Raw genomic sequence first — 20,471 nt, forward strand, 5'->3', positions numbered from 1 at the left:
ATGTCGTCTGCTGCTATGCAAACGGTTCCTCAGTACACACCCGCCCATTCCTCCGCTACTTATGTTTCACTTCCCCATCCAATCCCCTCTTCGACGTCTCAATACGACTATGCGCCGCAGCAATTATTCAATGACTTGCCCCGGTCAACGCAACCATCGCGGCGATCGAGTGACCCTCATAGTGCCGTCATGAGCACCGCGCTAAGTTCTCAGCAGCCATCTTATCCCCCGACGACGGCATATTCTTCGGCTATGAGCGACTCCCACGAGCAAGCTCCGCCATTGTCCACCCATGCATCCCCAGCTTTGAACCCCGCACTGCCGACGCCCGGCCAGAACAGTAACCGAGCGCCCATCTATCCCGACCTTCAAGGTGCTCCTCCCATCCCGCCGCCGAGGACATCTTCGACTCATCGGAGTCAACATGGTTCAAGCGCATCATCCTCCGGTGAAAGAGTCTCCAATTCGCGCCGCAACAAGAACAAACCCGACGATCGAAGCACCAGCCACCGCGAGAGAAGAGGCGACGAGCCTCGCTCGCACCGTTCGGCAGCTCACTCGTCTGAAGAACCAACGAGGGAAGCGTCCGGAAAGGGATCGAGGCGAGTCCAGGCAGAATCATCCTCCGTGGTCAACTCACGCTCAGAGGAGATGATGGAGACCATTCCCAGTCAGGGGACTTTGGTTAAGGAGTCAAGTACGGTGATCAACCAAGTGGTGGTGAGTGACCCTTCAGTGGACATCATGAGAGAGCAAGCACGGCAAGCAGAAGCGTCGATATCGCCATCTACGGACAGTGCTCCACCATCGGGGCTAGGCTTGGTCGGCAGCGAGGGTGTGGATGACGGAGGGCGCGGCGGACTACGCAGTCGACACGACTACAACGAAAACACGGTCAAGCGCAAAGAGACTACGTTCGGCCAGTACGTCCTTGGGCAAACTCTCGGGGAGGGCGAGTTTGGAAAGGTCAAGCTGGGTTGGAAGAAAGATGGCAGCGTCCAGGTTGCCATCAAGCTCATTCGGAGGGAGTCTCTCGGATCTAATCCTAATCGGCTGCCCAAGATCTACCGAGAAATCTCCATTCTTCGCGATCTCCACCACCCGAATATCGTTCGACTCCACGAAATGGTGGAGACCGATCGTCATATTGGTATTATTATGGAATATGCATCGGGTGGAGAGCTCTTTGACCACATTCTGAACAATCGTTATCTCAAGGACAATTCGGCCCGGCGCCTGTTCGCCCAGCTCGTATCAGGAGTGGGGTATCTTCATAAGAAAGGCATTGTTCATCGAGATCTCAAACTGGAAAACCTGCTGCTGGATCGCAACCGCAACATCATCATCACGGATTTCGGCTTCGCGAATACATTTGACCCAAGCGACGAGTTGGGCGAGGAGATCGAATACAATCTCACCAACAAGGAGTTTGTAAAGCGAATGCGATTAGATAAGCCTAACGCCAAAGGCATGAGACGGGGCGACCTGATGCAGACCAGCTGCGGAAGCCCGTGTTATGCGGCCCCCGAACTGGTTGTGAGTGATTCACTGTATACTGGACGCAAAGTGGATGTCTGGAGCTGCGGTGTAATCCTGGTAAGTTCACACAGACTTTCTTCCTTTGGAGGACTGTAAGGATGAGATGCTAAGGCATTCGGCAGTATGCTATGTTGGCTGGCTATTTGCCTTTTGATGACGATCCAGCAAATCCAGATGGCGACAACATCAATCTGCTGTACAAGTACATTGTTAGTACACCGCTGACGTTCCCGGAATACGTGACACCACATGCTCGCGATCTTTTGAGACGGATATTGGTGCCCGACCCGCGCAAACGAGCAGACCTTTTCGAAGTGGCCCGTCACAGTTGGCTCAGCGAGTTTTCGCATGTTGTGTCTCACATTACGAGCAGTACAACCAAAGTTGCGGACATTGCCGACACGACAGTTCCTCCTGGTCAGTTTCCAAACACGCGCTCTCGGCGCATGACGCTAACTTTTCTTCGTGTTTTGCAGAAAGTCATAAGGAAGCCCCAGCGCTGGCTCGCAGTGCCTCCGTCAGAGAGCCTCCGAAGGCATACCAGAGCTCGATACCTACGGTTGGAGGGCTTGTGCATCAATCTGGGGACATTTCCCAAGAGCCGTCCGTCGATCGGTCGAAGACTTCTCGAGACACAAAACGGCGAACGGTACAGGTCGAATATGTCGCCCCCCAGTCTCAGACAGCAAGAGGAGAAAGTCCCGCCGCGCCAGAATCCCCGAACGCGAAGCCCGGAGTCGAAGCCGTCCTTCCAGCCGCAAAGCCCAGCAGTCGAGATGCGACGGCAAACACACACGCAGGCGCTTTGCCCTCGGGTGTTCATATGGAGCAGCGCTCAACACGGGCTGGAGAACCCAAGGCACCCGCTGGCCCGGTGCCGCCTGCGCCAGGGCATTTGCCTCGGTCGACCTCGGACAGCACTGCCCTCACGGGAACGCACACGACGATGCCTCCGACGCAAGCCACGCGGCCTACGACGGGCGCCTCAATGGCATCGTTCAATACTGGTCGCTTGCCCTCTCGGGGATCATACGGACAGCCTGTGGCTCCTACTGTCGCGGCAACCAATGCACAGGGTCGCCTTGCGCAGCCGAAGAGCAAGCAATATGTGATCTCGGCACCTATCCCTCAAGACTCCTCGCAACACGCTGCCATGTCCATCGGACGTCCAAGCACACAGGCACTTCCGGCCAAATTCAACACCACCCCTCGGCAGGAGCCGCCCAAGGGTCATAAGCGATCCAATACGGTCTCGGGCCTCGGCGAAAAGCTCTTTGGGAGATCAGGATCCATCTTTGGCGGTCGTGGAACGCAGACCGCTCCTCGTCAGAAGCCCGGCAAGCGGTATCCCCCAACAAGCATGAGGGATCCATTTGCCGGAGAGGAAATCCGAGTATCCATGGATTCCCGACGGTCCGTTCAATATGGATCTAACCGGAAGATGAGTGAGACTGCCGGGGAGACTAGACCACGCCGGTTTTCCTTGCTACCAGCGTCTTTCTCCCTCAGGGGTTTGTCCTCAAGCCGATCGCAGACCCCCGAAGAGGAATCCCAAGCAAGTCGCTCCACTGATCAGAGAGTCCAGCAACGTCCGTCGGCCGGAGTTATCCGACCTCGAGCGCGCGCCACCAGCTACGGAACGCAAGATGCAATGGGTATGGTTTCTGATGGTCCCGGGGAGGGCGTGCTGGCCTCAGAGGAGCCGGTCAACTACCAAGCCCGTATTGATCAACAATTCGCGGAGTTGCACGGTTTGCAATCCGCGGCGTACCCACCTACCGCCTACGGCAGCACATCGGCCGAGCAAGTATACCATAATGACAATGAGCATCAATACGGATATCAGTACGCCAATCACTCGACGCCGAATTACTATGACGAGTATAACAACGCGCATGACCCTCGGCCGTCAATGCAGGCCGGCCGGACGGGAAGAGGCCCCAATGTGCTGCAGAAGAACAATAGAAAGTTTGCCGATGCTTACGAGTACGAACGAGATCCCTCCCATCACTCCGGTAGCTCTGGCGCAGCTAGGAAAGTCATGGACTTTTTCCGTCGAAGAGCTAAATCCAGGGCCGGTGATGACCGTTGATTCATGTCTGTCGTCCAATGAATCGGGTGTTTTCGGTTCTCTCGTCCATTGACACGCGCGAACTGTACCACCATTCTTAAACCGAACCATGGCAAGACCAAGCCGGTCCGGTGTAAATTTTAATTCCCCTTTTTTCCCCCTTTCTTCTTTGTTCATCTACCTTTCTTCTCGGAAATCGAAATTCTTGCAAAATATCCCCATGACTTTCTGTGCGGCGAGTCCGAAGGCGGATACGCGAGAAGCTGTATCACCCATCAGGACAGGATGGATGATACAAGCTGACACTCAGGCCAAGCTTTGAAAACACACGAGAAGGAGGAATTGCGTCTACCAGGCTCTAAGAAGAAGTCCAACATCGTAAGAGAGCAGTATGGTCCTTTGGATACCCCTTTGATACCCAGCTTGTTGTCTGCTTCTGTTGCTTGCCGCATGGGTTTGTCCTCGCATTGTCTAGCGACCATTTGTCCCCGCATACATACATAGCCTTTATCTAGCATATGGCGCCTTTTCTCCTCCCTTTTATTTATTTCTTTCCCCCTTTATTTCCTTTGTCAAGAATACATTTCCTTTTCCTGTGTCCAAATTTATTGTTTTCTTTCCCCTGTTACTATAGCCCCTAAGTGTAAATTGATCCTGTGTCTGATCCAACTTTTCATCGCGAAGTTGGCTTTCCTCTTCGCTTCTTTAGTTTATTTTCCTGTGGTCATGATGCTCCTACGCAGGCAGGGGATCTTCTTAGTGGTGAGGTTGGGATGAGTACTAGCTCTCTTGTCCAGGATCATTTCAAGCTAATATAATATCATCGCCCATGAGGTGTATTCATTGCACCATACTCATCTTGCCGTCGGCAGGGTTGTTTGTCGACACTTGTACAATAGTTAGACGTGCTTTGGTTGCAACTGCATATGTGAGTGGCCAGAACTAGGTTCCTTTGATATTCAAATGCAAGAAACACTTGTCCGTAGGGCATGTGATTGAGCCTGAGCAAAAATATATCTTAGCTCAGGCAATTCCCCTTGATTTATCGGCTAGTGACCAGTCGAATAAACGTCATCATTGGTCTGCCACAGATGCAATGATAAGCCTTACAGAGTACCGATAGCCAGGCCGAAGTATCCCTGGATACACATCCTTAAAACGGAGCGCCCCTACCCCATTCTTCCGTCTTCCACCCACCTACTGTGTTGTACGGAGTATCTAGACTCTGTAGATAGACCCTGGCAGGGAAAGGGGTCAAGCCAAGATGCAAGCCAAGAGGATCGCCGCTAGTCTGCGCGCTGTGTGTGTACCCTGCTCGAGCGCTCCCTGCCAGTATACTCTACCCTGCTCTTCCTATCCTATTCAAGGGTATACCGAAAATGCGAAAGTTATCGCAGAGAAAGTGAGAATCTATTCTAGGCCGTAAGACTTCTGGAGCCGGAGTAGGATGTCTGGGTTTCTCGATTAATCGATGCACGAGTGTTCTCGAAGGGAGTATTTCGGTAGTGCTTATCTGTAAGTGGTGTGATTGTTGTGCAAGATTAGTCTAGGTCCAGATAAGTGTGAGAGCCGAATCGCCCGAGGACGAGGTCCTTGGCAGGAATGAATGCCAAAGTCTTCTGCCTATCTATCTATCTACCTATCCCTGGACTGGGTGCTCGTGACCATGGTCGTTGTGATCCTGTATGTAGTACAGAGGACTCCGTAAGTAGCAATAGCATTGCTGAATACTGACGCTCCGCTCCGTTCACCGCGGGAAAGGAATGTACGGAGAGGAGGTGGGGGATTATCCCGTGGTGGAGTCTAGATCCCCCCTCTTCCCTCTTCTAGAAAGAAGCTTAGATCAGATTTGAATGACCGGTGAAGGAAGGCTAGTTTACAGGCTGCTGCATGACGCATCCCACTTTTTAGATCAGATCAGATCCGGTGGGCTTGCTTCCTCGTTATTAGTATTTGTTTACTCGGTACCATGTCTACTACCTCCGTCTGTCAGACGGATAAATATATGGACATATTATCCGTAGACCACTACGTAAAGAAGGAGGACTATTATCTACGGAGTACTGTCAACAAACAAGGGATGAGCGCTTCTTGGCAGTTATCCAGACAGTTCGCCATTGCTTGGCTGTGAGACATGGATGATCGATTCTTCCCAATTGGGTCATTATCAGATTGCACACAAGGCTTGGCGGTCATCGAGTTCCCCCCTTCCTTCAATAGTGATAATGATGAGCAGATAGTCAATGATGATGCGATTGAATGTGTAATGACTTGTCTCATGCAAAACAGGATGTAAACAGGGAAGAAGTTGGAAAAAAAGCAAAAAAGTGTCCGAAAAGAAGAACCTAGAAAAAGACCCCGTGGACCCTTCACTGGGCCGTATTTGTCCATGACAAAGCGCTAAAATTAAGACCAAGGAACGCCATTGAGTGTCTCAGAGCTGATCAGCTGACCATGCTGAGGAATTGGTATCGTGTCCAGCGCGATTGAACCATAGAGTTGTCAGAGTGGTAGGGTTGTTTTAAGTGGATCCATCAGACGTTCACCGGCTTAGGTCTGATACCGTGGCCCAGGTAGAGAAAGCCACCAGCGAAGGGAGAAAATGTAGCTTCAATCTGCGACTCGTCGGTACTGACGCTGTCTGAACGGTCCCGAATCTCAGGAGAGGCGGGAGATGATGTGCCAAGCTCATACTCCGGACCAGATTCGGTGGGTGTGAGGACAAGGAATTTGCTGGTCTGCGCAGGACGAGACTGAACAGGAGAGAGAACGAGGAACTTGCTGGTGGGAGTATAGGTATACATTTTGTTTGGGACAGACGACAGCAGCGTGTTGAAGGCAAGTGGCCAAGATGGAGATGGGGATGAAGACGAAGATGGTGATGGAGATGGAGATATATAGGTTCGACCGGTCAAGCAGACTTGCAAGAAATCCAGAGAAAGGGATGGGACGATGTCTAAGGAACGGTCAAGAAGACAAACCGGAACGAGATTCGGCGACCCTTTATATACATGTGAAGATACCAGCCAAGACTGAATTCAAGAAGGAGGGGCTACCGTCGGGGGATCATATCCAGTCCACCGAAAGACGCCGATCCAGAGAGTTATCGCGTCTCACTTGCAGGACAACTAAGCAGATGAGCCGGTATCAAACCGTCAAACATCCCATTTGCAATTTCCCGTCGGAAAGTGGATCAGGCATGCTGCACAAGGTCCTTCACATGATTAGAGCGATATGGATAGCGCCAGATATGGAGGGGCCAAGACGTCATTATTGGAAGATGAGATCTCATCCCTTCCCCTTTGCGTCTCTTGGCCTAGAAACCAAGTATCCAAGGGAGCTGGATTTATCCCTATTGCCGGACCCAGCATGATCATTGCGTGTACGTTCCTACTCTGCCAAGCCTTTGCTGGATATTTCTTTGCGCAGTGCACCGCTATTATGGTCAAATAATGTCGTTGTGTATATATMCATAGTTTTGGGTGTTGGCCCTCACACAAGCATCTGACTGGGGCCGACGACAACCGCACAACCTCGGGTGATCAGCAACCAGGAAGTAAAGCCAAGACGCGAGCTCTAACTATCGATTAGACTATCCATGACGAATTGGCGGTTAGAACTCAGCGGCAGCAACCACAGTAGATTCTCAAAAGAAAAGAAGAAAAAAAGGGGAGGAAATCATGCATGGGGTTTAGCGTTCCAATTCTCGAAGCCTTTTCTAAGATGATTCACGCAAATGACCGGGTCGATCATTCTGGTAGTCCTCTTGGCAGTTATGTGAAATATTGTTGCTGACCATGAAGAACATTCTCAAGAGGCCTCCAGTATCTGCCGAAGAACTGCGGGACAGGGTTTAGCAAGCATAAGTTTATCCCCACAAAAAGGACGTAAGGATTGAAGCCCAAGTCGCCCGTGTGTATGTCTTGAGGTAAGTTTAGAGAAGATGCACCGATGTTGAGCCATACCACCGAGGCCTCTCATATACCTGATACCATTAAATGAGAGAGACATCCAAAAGCCGTCTACTGTCAATGAGCACAGCCTTCAGATGGTTCAGTGATATAGGATGTGAACATATAAGTTGGAGAAGACGATGCAAAGGACGCAGGAAACATGTCACGTGCTTAGCACACTGGGAGAAGAAACGCAGAAAACAAACATCAAGAAATAATAATGACCTGCACCCAGGAATAGCAACCTCAGCCAGATCCTAGTTGATTCTTCCCCCTGGTGATTCCGCCTGATCGCACAATCAAGAAGAAAAACAGCCTTGGCTATATTATCTACCGGCGCATTCAGATCAAACGACCAACGGCGGCTAATCAAAGGCCATTTGCCCCTGGTTCGACCTGTGGATAGTCGCTGACTTGGCGCCCCCCCAAGCCTCTTTCCGCCGCCGATACGAAAGTGAAATACTCTCTTTTGTTTGTGGCGCGGGTGCTCAGCGGCTCAACGAGGGCTTCAGGTCAGCTTTCTCCCATAGACTATCCTTCAACTTTTGTTGAGAGCGCCCCCAAATGCTGTGCCATCTTCAGGTCCAAACTCGTCACCTTTCGGTGAGTCCATACGTGCTCGCGATTCGAGCGGAAAGGCGAGTTTATAGGCTGGTATTGTTTTGCGCCGCCGAATATGCCTCCTCGGAGGAAACGTTTCTCGATGTTTAGCCGGTGACTCACAAACTCTGTTCCAGTCATATCACAAACAGCCGACACTGAAGAACAAATGGCATTACAATTCCGAACGGGGACAACCCTGGATAACCTACTTCAATTGACTCCCCATCACAATGCGGATCTAAACCAACGGGTTTTGACAGAGTCTTGCAGACATCACCAACTGCGCCTCGGTAGGTGTTACTGAGATTGGCCCGATGGAACGACAAGAAGCCTCGATTCTTGTGATGATAATACTTTCCTTGCAGATTCATTACTCTAGCCCCACCTATTGTGCTTGATTTGGTCACTCTGTTTCCATTCACAACGGAGAATCTCTATCTGTTGATGTTGATGTGGGACGGCGAGTGTGCCTACGGAGATGCGGCACCTGGAGCAGGTGGCTCATCCTTCTGGGTATCAACTCAGCCTTGATGCGAGATGTTTCACACCAGTGGTAAAAGTCACGATCCAACAAGTCCGGCACAGATCTCATTGACACTGATTGCGGTATGCCCTCCTCTATCGGTCCTATCTGATGATGACCTTTCTGCCCACCCTCCCTCCTCATCTGTGGGATGGTGAACACATGACAGGAATTAAATTTCGCAGAGTGTCCATCATCGATAGATGAAGAGTCACAGAGTCTGTCGGTTGCGTGACAATTGTCAGATGCTCAGTCGAAGCAGTATGCCTGACTGCGCCATGACAGACAAAGGGTCAACCTGTTGGCTAGCTATCGCAACTGATTTGATAGACGGCTATTGTTGGTTCCTCCCTCTCGCAGATGTGACCGGCCACCCCCTGGCGGGAAATGCCACAGTGTCTTTAGTATGATGTCAACCCCTTTCTCCCAATGCAGATGCGGAACTCTAAATGCACAGAGTTCGAGACCAGGGTATGTGATCGACTCCTGTCGGAGGAATTTTGATAGCCACAATCTCCCTATTTGCTCTGACTGGCAAGTGAACTATCAACTAGGCTGACATCGTCGGCCGCCATCCTCTTTGATGATCCGCATAACCGCCAGTCTTGCTTGGTGTTGGGGAAACCTAGTGCAGTAGTTCTCGGAAACAAGTAAGCGTCTGATTTGCTATGTGTTCTGGAAAATGTTGGGTTTAATGCATACAAACATGATGTAGATCGAATCACCAACATTCAGACTTAATATGTCAAGGGGCCGAAAAGAGCAAGGCGAGAGCTGCATGCGTAGTTTACTGTTCCTTGACCATCTTTATCCCTACATGTTGTTATTTATTTTTTATTTTTTCCCGTAGTATCCTTGTCGTTCTCTCTCACTTTTAGTCTTTCTCTTCGGGCATGCATTCATTTACCAATTTGAGTAGATAGTGTTGTTGCGGCACAGTTTGGCCGCAGTCATTCAAACTGTCCTCTCTATCATCTTCGACTGAGTCCAAAAGCTGCCGCAATCTTATTTAAAGGGCCATAAAGACCCGTCGAATACCTCAACCCATCATCTCAACAATCACAAATCCAGTGCTCTCAGAATCTCAGAGAACAAAACCAAAAAGCCCTTCTGGAACTTGAACTACTTCTCCGTGTGCGGAATTACCCTTTGCTCAAGCGGAACGACCGATCTCCCGCGAACCACAACTCGATATCAATTATCTCTATAACCGGTTTACTTCAAAGGCCATCTCTTCAAAATGTGCTCGCAATATTTCTACAAGTATGATTGCGGCTGCACCGTCCCGGAAGGCGATGTCGTCTACTGCGCGAAGCGAGGCACCTCTTGCACCGGCGTCCGACAGCAGATCCGACGACGAGAGGGATACAACTGCCCTGCGCATGGCGGATAGCGTTTAAAGCAGTTAGTTGGACACTCTTCTTTCAAGATGCTGGGATGAGTTGGGCTGACAGAGTGGCAGACTTGAGCTCCTGCGCAATGATTTGAAAGCTTGAGGACATAATCTACGATTTCTCCATTGTGCATTGCTGCTTGTTTCAATGCACGCAGCAAAGGGGGCAGTGTCTGGGCGAGAAGCATGAAGGCATCTTAGTTGGAAGGAAGAGGAGGAAAACTAGGGGAAATGATTATGCGGTACTTTCTTTCATGCCCCATGCGTACATACATGTTTCAAGCACACTCTTGTATTTCTGTTTGCTTTCCAGCTGCTTTTGTTTCGATTGCACTTGTTACAGCCTCCAGGTGCTCAAGGTCCTTCTGCTGCTCTCTCCAGGTCCCTTCGCCTGTTGGCCAATTACCCATCTGCATATGCATTGCTTGCCTTTTGTTTCTACTTGATTAGTCGAATACCACACTCCTTTTTTTTTGCTTCTTCAAACTTGCTCCTCATAACAAAGAGTACACGAGCTCTCTGCATCGCAATGCAGATCACCGAGGAAGCCATGTGTTATGCTGACCTTCAGCCACTGAAAAGGACCACAAGGAAAAGAAGGCAACAGCCTGATGCAAACTAGTAAAACGTCCAGAGTGCATAGTCCTAGGAGATCTGTGGCTTGAGAGAAGGGGATTGGGAACACTTAGGAGCCGCATGATACATGCCTAGAGTCTCGGAACTTCGGAGTTCAAGAGATAAACGAACATAGACTATAGCAAGCAGCAGGCTAGAAATTTCAGAGGGATTATCTACCGCAATCGAGGCCCAGTGTCTGCTCTCAGACGCCTAGATGACCCCACTGGTGCAATATCGAGTCCAGAAGACCCTGGTCTTCATGACTGGTGAATAATGTGCATCACAGGTTACATGGTTGCATTAGCACCGCAGACGACCTCAATCATCTGATGCAGAGCAACCAATCAGCGGCTGAAATCGGGTACACACGACTGGAGTTATCAGGTGTCGATCTAAGCCAAAGTGGAACCAACACTGACGCAAGCACTTCACTGGGGGAACCAAAGAAGCTGTTTCAGGAAGCGAAATAGTAGCGCCTACGTTGGACGCAAATCTTGGTGGGTTACGGGCTGGGGAGAGGGTAGTGGTGAGTAGATGGGTTGCCGGCAGGATCAGAGCATGATAGCAGGATGCTCGTAATCATGGAACAAATATGCAAGCTTCTAGATCAGCAGCCTTTCAGAAGTAGAGACAGGAAGCTCAGAATCGTAGATCAACTAGACGAGGCGTGGGGGGAGGGGCGATTTACGGCTCCCTGTCAAAGAAAACGATCGATTTGTGGCGCATTTTCTTTGCGCCAAGCTCGCTGTTGAGTGCCTTGAAAGAAAACAAGATGCGGAGTTTCCGGTTCGACCTGCCACCATCTTGCCGCAGTCAAGGGGCCTAGATTATCAAGCAGGCTATGACGGAGCGCTTTCAGATTAAAACACAACAGGCAGCGAGGCAATCGAGCCAGATGGAGAAATTTCCCATCCTCTTCCTGCAAGACGAACAATTAGTAGACCAATGGCTGTCTTCAGTGCCCCTGCACTGTTGGTGTCTGACGGTGGGTTGAAGTCAAAAGGATAAACATCTCATGGCCCGGTTGCACAGCAGGACTCATGGCAGTCATGAACCTTGATAGTCCTTTCAACTTTTTCCACACCTCGAGTCAATGAGCAATCCTTACCGCCAGGCGTCTTTTCTTTCCCTCATCAAGGCAAGATTCTGGCAGTTTTCTGCCAGTTTCTTCTCGTATCCACGAGAACAACTCGGGAAGAAAGTGGCTGAACCAGACTGCTGGGACAGCAACGTTTAGCGGTGTGACGGCCGTCTGCAGTAGAAGTGCCCGGTCAGAGTGATCAACCAGCCCAAAACGTGGGCAACAAAGAAAGTTGACTTGGTTTTAACCGTTGTGTAACCGATATAGAGCCAGGAACAGCAGTTGCCTGGAGATCTTGAGTCTGTTGGTTGTATTGACGATGTTGGGTGTTGTTTGTTATCACGTGACTCGACCCGCAGACAGCCGAGGAATCTCCGTTATGGCGTCAAACATTATCCTTGAGCTCGACTAACTCTCGCCTGCGTCAAGAGTCAAATTTGGAAATTGCTTCCTCACATCAGGACCAGCAGATCCCTGCGCAGGTCTTCTTTGTTCGCACATGTAATGTCCATAGACGTCAACTGGAGGTCCGCCACCTCCGGTCCGGACGGGGAAGCTCTTGCTGAGCGCATCCGCTCGTTCATCCACGATAGATTCCAGCAGGTCGCTCTGCCCCGGTTCATCCGTTCTGTCCAAGTCCACGCTTTCGATTTTGGGACCATTCCGCCGGAGCTCGAAATTAAAGATTTCTGTGAGCCCTTTGCCGACTTCTACGAAGAAGATGAAAACGACGATACGTCCGATGGGTCCGAGGAGCTTGACTCGGAGCACTCGAGTCAGTGGAACAGAACCCATCCGGAGCTCAATGAACCCTCCTATCGAGAAGATACAGCAGTGAATCATTCCTTACGAGATCCTTTCCCTGACGGGTTTCCTGCCTCCCCCTTGCGATCGCCCTTAGGCGAGCACCTCAATCCCCATTTCCTCCCACGTGCAGGTACTCCTGGTATTCCGGGCGGAACGTCGACTTTAGGTTATCACCTGATGTCGCTTGGGGGTCTCTCCGGTACGCAAACACCCCTTGCTGCAGTGGCGGGGGGCAACCCATTTGCGAGCGGTTGGTCGGATTCCGGCTTGGGGCCGGGGAACAGGGGTCGTTCGGAGAGACACGCCGGGCTGCAGCACCAACGCGCCGAACCCGAGATCGACACCAGCAATTCGACATCCCGTCCGTCAACAGCAAATACCCTGCCCTCCCATCCCTCGGGCTCAACCAAGAACAGCGGCGAAGGCGCGACCGGCAGAAACGATCATCCGTCCCTTCATGCCGGGGAACACCTAGAGGACCCGGTCGCGCCGGGGCACCTACATCTGCCCCCACGGATGCGCGAGCGCCGCCCGGAAGATTTCCAAGTTCTCTGCCATGTCAAGTACACCGGCGACGTGAGGTTATCCTTGACGGCAGAAATCCTCCTAGACTATCCGATGCCCAGCTTCGTGGGTCTGCCCCTAAAACTCAATGTCACAGGCGTCACCTTTGACGGCGTAGCTGTCATCGCATATATCCGTAAACGAGTACATTTCTGCTTCTTATCCGCGGAAGACGCGGACGCCCTGATTGGTTCCGAGCAGCAACAGCAACAGCAGCACCAGCACCAGGAATCAGCCGGTGATGACCACCGTCCGCAGTCCCGATCTGACTCTTCAGCCTCAGCGTCCCAAAAGCGCCACGGAGGCTTGCTGCAGGAGATCCGGGTAGAAAGTGAGATTGGCCGCAAGGAAGATGGGAAGCAAGTATTGAAGAACGTGGGCAAGGTTGAACGCTTTGTCCTTGCACAAGTGCGCAGGATCTTCGAGGAGGAGCTTGTTTATCCTAGTTTCTGGACTTTTCTTATCTAATGCCCACGTAATGAATTATGATTGAAAGCTCAAATCATGACTTTTTTCTTCTTCAATCGCGAAAGTTTTCTGACGTTCGCGGGATGTTCTGCTAGCAAGCTTCGTTCCGCTGCTAAGAAAGTTCAAAAGAGTAAGCTGCTCAGTTTACGATACACATATTTCCTCCATTACAGTGGCTGGTCTGGGATCTATCCGGCTCTCGCGACAGTAAACTGAGTCTTCGCACTACCGGTTGCACCCAACCCTTCAAATATAGACGCTTAGACCTGTTCAACGACCACCTTTGGATGACCTCTGATTCATGGAACGCTCATTACATCATGCTACCGAGTCAATGACATCGTCCGAAAAGTGAAAAGCTTCGCTATAACCAGGCAACAGCCGTCACACAAGATACAGTATACGCCATCCGACCTCGATTTCTTCGCAAGTTCCAATAAACACACCATCAGTCAGCATAGATCAAATCCAGCATGCTGAGCCCGTCCTCTAGCGGATGAGCACTTCCTCAAACCAACGTCGCTCACAATTTCACCCACCAACCCTTCCATCCCCAACCAGACTCCTGACGTCCGACCAAAGGAGCTTCCGCATCGCGAAGCAATCCTCCGAATCACAGATCCTTCTTGGAGCCATTGTTGGTGGTGCCAGCAACCTTGTCGCCCAAGCTGTGGTATTCACGGGTAAGTCCCTCACACTGCTTCTTCAGGGTCTCAATGTCAAGGTCCTTGGCCTCAATCTCCTTCCTAAGGCGTGCAATCTCTCCGATATCACCAGCCTGAGCGAGGCGGGCAGAGTCCTTGCCGCCAGCCCTTTTGTCGCCCTCAAGGTGCTTGACGCGGTCCTCAAGGCGAAGGACCTCGAGAATCATGGTATAGGTACGGTTGAGGATGAGAGACAGGAAGAGAGTGAAGCCGCAAAGGTACATGTTACGCTGGGAATAGAACTTGCGAGCCTGGACTTCCATGCGATCTGTGCCAAGTGCGGCCGCTCTACTAATAACAAACGCATTTGCGCATATGGTCAGAACAGTCACAATATCAAAAGCGGAGGATAATGATCTTGGTGTGCTTACCCCATCCCATTGCCGTCCTTAGTGAAGGAAGCGAGCTCCAATTGCACACGATAGACGCGGTTGACACTGTCAATGAACAGAATCAATATGAATATGAATGTGATCTAGACATAGATCAGAAAACGGTACGTCCCAGGTTCTCGGATTCGAGAGGTTACCTTCAATCCATATTGTAATTTTGCTACTAAGGGACTTTCAGAGATGAATGTGAACAGCTTCCGCTTGACAGTGAAAGGAAGCGGGATGATAAGGCCCATGAAGACGGCCATCTCAAATACCAAAAGGCAGAAGACCTTGAGAGGCCAGTCAGCACAGAACTCAATTCCTGTAAGGTTCAATGTTTTGAGGATTGTAGCTGAGTGGTGCCGCCGCAACCACCCGGACGGTTTGGGCTGCAATATGCCCCAATAGCTCAGGTTGCGAGAAAGATCAGGGCTTCAAAGATAAAATGCACGTACCAAGCTGTAGTAAAGAGTCATTTTGGCTTGTGTGTTGTAAGAACGGTCTAGAGGATTTTGATAGTTGTCTGCACTTCCAAGGTTGCAACGGAGTCGTTCGGGAGAAAGGTTCAGGAGGATAAACAAAGCGTCAGAGAAGCTGGGAAGGGTCTCAGGCCTGTATCAGCAATGAGCCAAAGGAAAGATTTATACCCAGCAAAACGTGAAGGTCAAATCCTGAAGCTCTTGAAAGCAGGGAATAGGAATGATGTTACGTATGCTAGTGCAAGAGGAGGCTGAGGTGGTCTTTTTGCAGCTTTTGAGGCGTGACCGTGTGAGGAAGACGTCATCACCGCTCGGATCTGCCATTGGTCACGTGATGGTCGTCCTTGGGCGGATATGTTTAGTGAATCCTTGATGTCCAGCTTGATGCATGATAAATATGTACTTTTTTCACATCATCCAAGTATGTACATTTAAATGACGTCTTCCATGAATTATGTCTAGTCTTCTACACTTCTGTGGCACCACCCATCAACCCTGCGGCTCGTAGGCGTTGGACTTGTGCTTCGGCTCGAATTTGAAATCTTTATGTGCTGGACCGAGGAACATTTCCCTGGAAATGATTGATCAGTATCGTATTCATAAGGGGTTCCTGAGCACAGAGACGACTTACGTGATTTTGATCCAGTCTTTGTAACTGGAACTGCCCAGGAGGGTTTCCAATTCATTTCTGCCCTTCCACGAAGGTGGTCTGTCTTGGATGTGAGGGGGGAGGTACTCGAGCAGTCCGATCGGTACATAGCGATAAGTGAAGCTCAGCCATTCCAGCATGAAACGTCTCGTTGTGCCAACGCCATGCTCATCCGAGCCCCAGGTATCTAAGCCGTACTTGGCGTATTTCTCGACCATGGCCAATCTTTCGGTAGCTGATTTATCGAGGTACTGACCTGCCTGGATTTCCTCGAAGACCCATGGCTTGATAATTGCTCCTCGACCGACCATGACGGCATCCACACCGGCATTGTTGATATGGTCGTCGTAGTCATGGTGGGAATAACAGTCTCCATTTCCGAGGAAAAAGACCTTGCCACCGTTTGGCAGCGTACGTTCATCTGGTTCTCGAACAGTATCCGTGACATCATCTGTCTTCTCGTTCAGTCGTTTGATAAGTGCGGCACATTCGGCGATGTAGCTCCAATCCGCCGACTTCGTATATCGCTGCTGTCTGCTACGTCCATGGAGGGTAATGGCTGCAACGCCAGGAGGGCCGACATTCAACATGCTGGATTCATGACCTCCGAGAACCAAACGTTCAATGAGTTTCGTGGCATTCGGAGAGTTGTCTCTTGTTCCCGTGCGAATCTTGACTGTGATCGGGATCGTCTCCGAAACAGCATTCATACCACGAAGCATCTTCTCCAGTTTCGAGGGATGGTCAAGAAGCGCGGAACCCGCTCCTTCGCGAAAAACTTGGTCGATAGGACAACCGCAGTTCAAGTCAATGACACGCAGGTTAGGGGTCAGGCGCCCCAGTAGCTCTGTAGCTTTGATCGCGTGCCAAGGCTTGTTAGCTGCAATCTGAGCACCGAATTTGAGATCCTTGGAGTGGTCATAACCCTGCACAACATCGGCTGTTGATGAGATTGTGGGCGGAAGCGCTTCGGACTCATGCGCTTTCATCAGCGCCCATTCTGATTTTTGGCCCTGAATCAAAGACATGCCCATGGCCATTTCAGAATACGTAAATTGGCAGCCATAATCTATACATAGCCTCCGGAAGGGAAGATTTCCCTGTGTCGTTAAAGGCGCTAGGGCAGGAGTCTCTGGGCCAAAGTAGATGCGTCGCTTTTCTGAGGGTAAGAATGGCGGCTCGACGTAGGCTGCTCGGGTCTCTTCAACCTGATCCTTGGTTTGAGCACCAGCTTCTTCGTCCGCTCCACCCTCTTCCAAATGCCGACCATGAAGGTTCTTCTCCAGTGCCTTCGATGTCTTGTCGAGCCACGTTAAGTATGCGTCAGATCTGGGAGTCGTTATCTTTCTCCGGGCTACCGCAATCTTATCCTCGTTTGAAACAATATTCACAAGGCCGTCTTCTGACGCATATGGAACAAGCGGCCGGGCTTTCTTCTTGCGCTCCTCATCCTCGAGTAGGATCAGCTCCTTTCTCCCATCAGCAGTATCTCGCTCAGTCATGTGGGAGCCCACAAGGCGACATTTGAACCCATAGGGGCATCTGCCTTTGGCGTCGAATATCGGGCAGATGCCACCAAAAGTTGTAAGGTCTTCCCGCTTATGCTCCTTCAGGTACGTTCGCAGATCATGTTCAAAGCGGCACTTCTCGCCGAACTTGCACTCCTTCGGCGAAAATTCCGGGCTGAAAGCTCTTGACGGGCAAAGGCCTTTTGCATCTTCGGATCTTCCGAAATCGCGCCCCTTGTTCTGGCCGGAGACCTTTTTCTTTCCTCTTTGTTCGCCATCTCGTTCCCAGTAGGGAGCGGCTTCGGCCGCATCGTCGGCACTTAGACTGACGGCGCTTTCTTCAACGGGCTGGGATCGCGCGGATTTCTGAACTATGAACCTATTATAGTCATGAATAACGGTGTATCAACAGAATGAAGTTTTGTTCATGCATACTCAGCCTTGATTGGGGCTACGCCCTTCACACGCTTGGGAGCGCCGTCGCTGACCTCCTGCTCGGTGATAGAGGCGCTTTCCAATCTTTGTTTCTTGGACGGGTGCTCTCCGTTGTTAGCAGCAGCCGAAGCACCATTCTCGAGGTCATGCTTGGGTGTGACCGCCATTGGTTGTGTCTGGACGGTGGGCTCCATCCTAGCACAATTAGAAATCCAAGTCCGCAGCCTTCCCTTCTCGCTGCCGAATATTGATCAGATCGAGGATGCTCTGGATCACAAATTGAGCTTATCGAGTCCAATCAAGCCTATGCTGGAAAGGCTTATCGAATTGCATGAAGACAAAAAATTCCAGTTAGAAACGACAGAGATAGTAGAATTTGCATTGTTTGCATGATTGAGGTGGCGTTCCAAAGGCGGTCAGTCTGAGCTTGGAAGGCGGTGCAGCCTCGGTGGCTGGCAATCTGGAATTTCCAATTTATGGTGAGGTACGGAGTAATGTCGGGTTGTTTCTTAGGGCGGTCAGCCAGTAGAAATACATTATCCTAACATGACTGCCAGTACCTTACAAAGTCCAATACACCCTGGTTGTTTCGTTGGAACCAGAAAATTGATCTTCGGTACTTACGTACCGGTCGAACGGGTCACTGATTATTAAGGGACCCACAAAAGAGGCAACATTCTTCTGGTTCGAAGGTTAGAATGTTTCCAGAACAAATTATCTACTGCCTAGGCTAGTACTAGCCTCTCTAGTTAGCCGATGATAATAGGTAGTGGGCTCATCGCTCCGGAGAGATAGAGGTTCAAGCGGTGCCTCTGTGGAAGTCATATGATCTGATCGTCTGCAGGAAACGGAGAGTAGTCGTACAATGGTTTGATAATGGAATCAAGCTCACCCGGTATCAATCGTGGGACTGTGGACAAGTACTAGGTCTTGAAGCTGACGCATTTATGGAGGAAACAATTATTTCGTACGTACATCTCTACATCCTACTACTTCGGAATAAGTGACTGGTTTAGGCAAGGCATAGACATAAGACAGCCCACTGTTTCATAGTACCTTGAATCAATAATAATTATTGCTGTGAAACTGTCAGCCTTACCTATCACAAGCCAAATTCTTCTCAGATCGCTAGGGTAGGCCGTTGACCCGAGGAAACAGTCAGTACTTTGTGACTACGCAGGTACACCGATCCCGTTATTTAGCAATTTCGGAAATGATACTGTACAGTGCTGTCCGTAGGTAGAATATTAGGGACTTCCCGACTGGTACACGTTCAGAGATTAGCAGTTTAGAGTGTTACTCAGAGGCCTCAGAGACATCGATTGGACCGAGGGACAATCATTAACGATTTGATTGATATAATGCTACACAGCAACAAAGTGATGGATGTTCAAGTGCGATTGAGAGACCTTCACTCTGGAGATCTTCCTGTCCAATAGTTACTCCGCGCTCCTGCATCAAGCATGTATTCTGCTTCACCTACATGAACTGATAAAACATAAATACTGTGTCACTTTAAAAGGTTTTGATGAATCGAAAGTCAGACAATCAGGTCTGGATAGGATAACACGTGGCTGGACAAGGCAGAATCCACCTGTCTCTGTGCAGGTATACCTCGGGACCTTTGCATACTGGTTTGCAGTGAATCCAGTAATGGACCCTTCGTGCCAGTCTCAGTCTACATACATCCACAGACTCTCTTAATCTTATCAGTTGTCCCGTACTCCATAGCTGCTTGAAGTTCATGTGGACATAGAGACCATCGCCTGAGGCTACTCCAGTTATGAGACTCTTTCTGAGACTTATCTCAACGCTCCGACTTTAAGTAATCTACAGAGCTTACTTTGATCCCTAAGCCGGCCCCCTAATCCGACATACCGTCATAGAATATTAATGTATGGGTATGTAGGTTTTACCATGTCTTGGTCCTACCTTCATTGTACCGTCTGGAGGTGGTAGCTGCCAAGTTTAGAGAGGGAAGGTCTGTCGAGGGCCAAGGCGGTCGGTAAGAAGCCGCTAATTTCTTCTGCTGTGTTTCTAGCGCMGACCAAGATGTACCTACCTTAGCACCCAACACAGTATTGTACGGAGTAGATACCTGCCTTAGTGTATGGCGTATGCAGGAGACTTCCCCAGAGAAGATTAGGGGCGGCTCACCGTTCATGATTCATCTACCGCTCGTGCATTGAATGAATGCGACTAGTTTATCGATAGTGCTGAGATAGAACGGCTGATCTGATTATCAGCCACTCGCACGTACTGATCGATCAATTATTAGTCTAGCTGGGTCTCGAGTTGACTCCTTGTGATGTGCTGAAGGCTTCAACGCTAGATAACGCGCAACCAAAGTTTATCCTCGCCATACGAGAGGTATCGAGATCATCATTTATCTCGGAGTAATTCATTTCAGACAATGATGTTGTTGATGATCCGTTGATGTCATCAAAACGTTGCTAGAGCGGGGGGACAAGGTTTCAACGGAGTCATCACTCGTTTGACTGAACACCTCTAGCGTTCTGTCAAGGTTTCGAACCCATTCGCCTGAACTCAAGATGGCCAGAAGCACCTGGGCCCGTATACTCAATTAGAACAAGGTGAGGCACGGAAGAAAGATAACGTGAGCCTTGGGCGAGTTTGAGTCTCCCAGACCTGACGACGACACTCAAATACTTATCGCTCGTTATTGAGCACAAGCTGCACAA

The 20,471-nt window shown here is 50.3% G+C and overlaps 6 protein-coding genes across 6 annotated transcripts; 2 read left to right on the forward strand and 4 right to left on the reverse strand.

Moving 5' to 3' along the window:
• Asppvi_002372 (putative serine/threonine protein kinase (Kin4)) lies at nucleotides 1-3,631 on the forward strand (the record flags this gene model as incomplete). Its single annotated transcript, XM_043298361.1, has 3 exons — nucleotides 1-1,596; nucleotides 1,662-1,956; nucleotides 2,016-3,631. 3 exons carry the CDS (start codon nucleotides 1-3, stop codon nucleotides 3,629-3,631), a joined length of 3,507 nt encoding a protein of 1,168 aa, XP_043154296.1.
• A 2,513-nt stretch (nucleotides 3,632-6,144) lies between these two features.
• Nucleotides 6,145-6,414, reverse strand: Asppvi_002373 (uncharacterized protein; the record flags this gene model as incomplete). Its single annotated transcript, XM_043298362.1, has 1 exon — nucleotides 6,145-6,414. The coding sequence occupies one exon, from the start codon at nucleotides 6,412-6,414 to the stop codon at nucleotides 6,145-6,147; it is 270 nt and encodes an 89-aa protein (XP_043154297.1).
• Nucleotides 6,415-9,893: 3,479 nt separating this feature from the next.
• Asppvi_002374 (uncharacterized protein) lies at nucleotides 9,894-10,073 on the reverse strand (the record flags this gene model as incomplete). Its single annotated transcript, XM_043298363.1, has 1 exon — nucleotides 9,894-10,073. The coding sequence occupies one exon, from the start codon at nucleotides 10,071-10,073 to the stop codon at nucleotides 9,894-9,896; it is 180 nt and encodes a 59-aa protein (XP_043154298.1).
• Nucleotides 10,074-12,285: 2,212 nt separating this feature from the next.
• On the forward strand, nucleotides 12,286-13,620 carry mdm12 (ERMES complex subunit MDM12; the record flags this gene model as incomplete). Its single annotated transcript, XM_043298364.1, has 1 exon — nucleotides 12,286-13,620. The coding sequence occupies one exon, from the start codon at nucleotides 12,286-12,288 to the stop codon at nucleotides 13,618-13,620; it is 1,335 nt and encodes a 444-aa protein (XP_043154299.1).
• A 613-nt stretch (nucleotides 13,621-14,233) lies between these two features.
• Nucleotides 14,234-15,174, reverse strand: Asppvi_002376 (putative BAP31 domain protein; the record flags this gene model as incomplete). The annotated part of the gene is made up of 4 exons (XM_043298365.1): nucleotides 14,234-14,612; nucleotides 14,696-14,799; nucleotides 14,854-14,988; nucleotides 15,154-15,174. The coding sequence occupies 4 exons, from the start codon at nucleotides 15,172-15,174 to the stop codon at nucleotides 14,234-14,236; spliced, it is 639 nt and encodes a 212-aa protein (XP_043154300.1).
• A 492-nt stretch (nucleotides 15,175-15,666) lies between these two features.
• dus3 (tRNA dihydrouridine synthase DUS3) lies at nucleotides 15,667-17,963 on the reverse strand (the record flags this gene model as incomplete). Its single annotated transcript, XM_043298366.1, has 3 exons — nucleotides 15,667-15,748; nucleotides 15,809-17,713; nucleotides 17,770-17,963. 3 exons carry the CDS (start codon nucleotides 17,961-17,963, stop codon nucleotides 15,667-15,669), a joined length of 2,181 nt encoding a protein of 726 aa, XP_043154301.1.
• Between the last annotated feature and the right edge of the window lie 2,508 nt (nucleotides 17,964-20,471).

The sequence above is a fragment of the Aspergillus pseudoviridinutans genome (assembly GCF_018340605.1).
Source record: "Aspergillus pseudoviridinutans IFM 55266 DNA, scaffold_2, whole genome shotgun sequence".
Classification (NCBI taxonomy): Eukaryota; Fungi; Ascomycota; class Eurotiomycetes; order Eurotiales; family Aspergillaceae; genus Aspergillus; species Aspergillus pseudoviridinutans.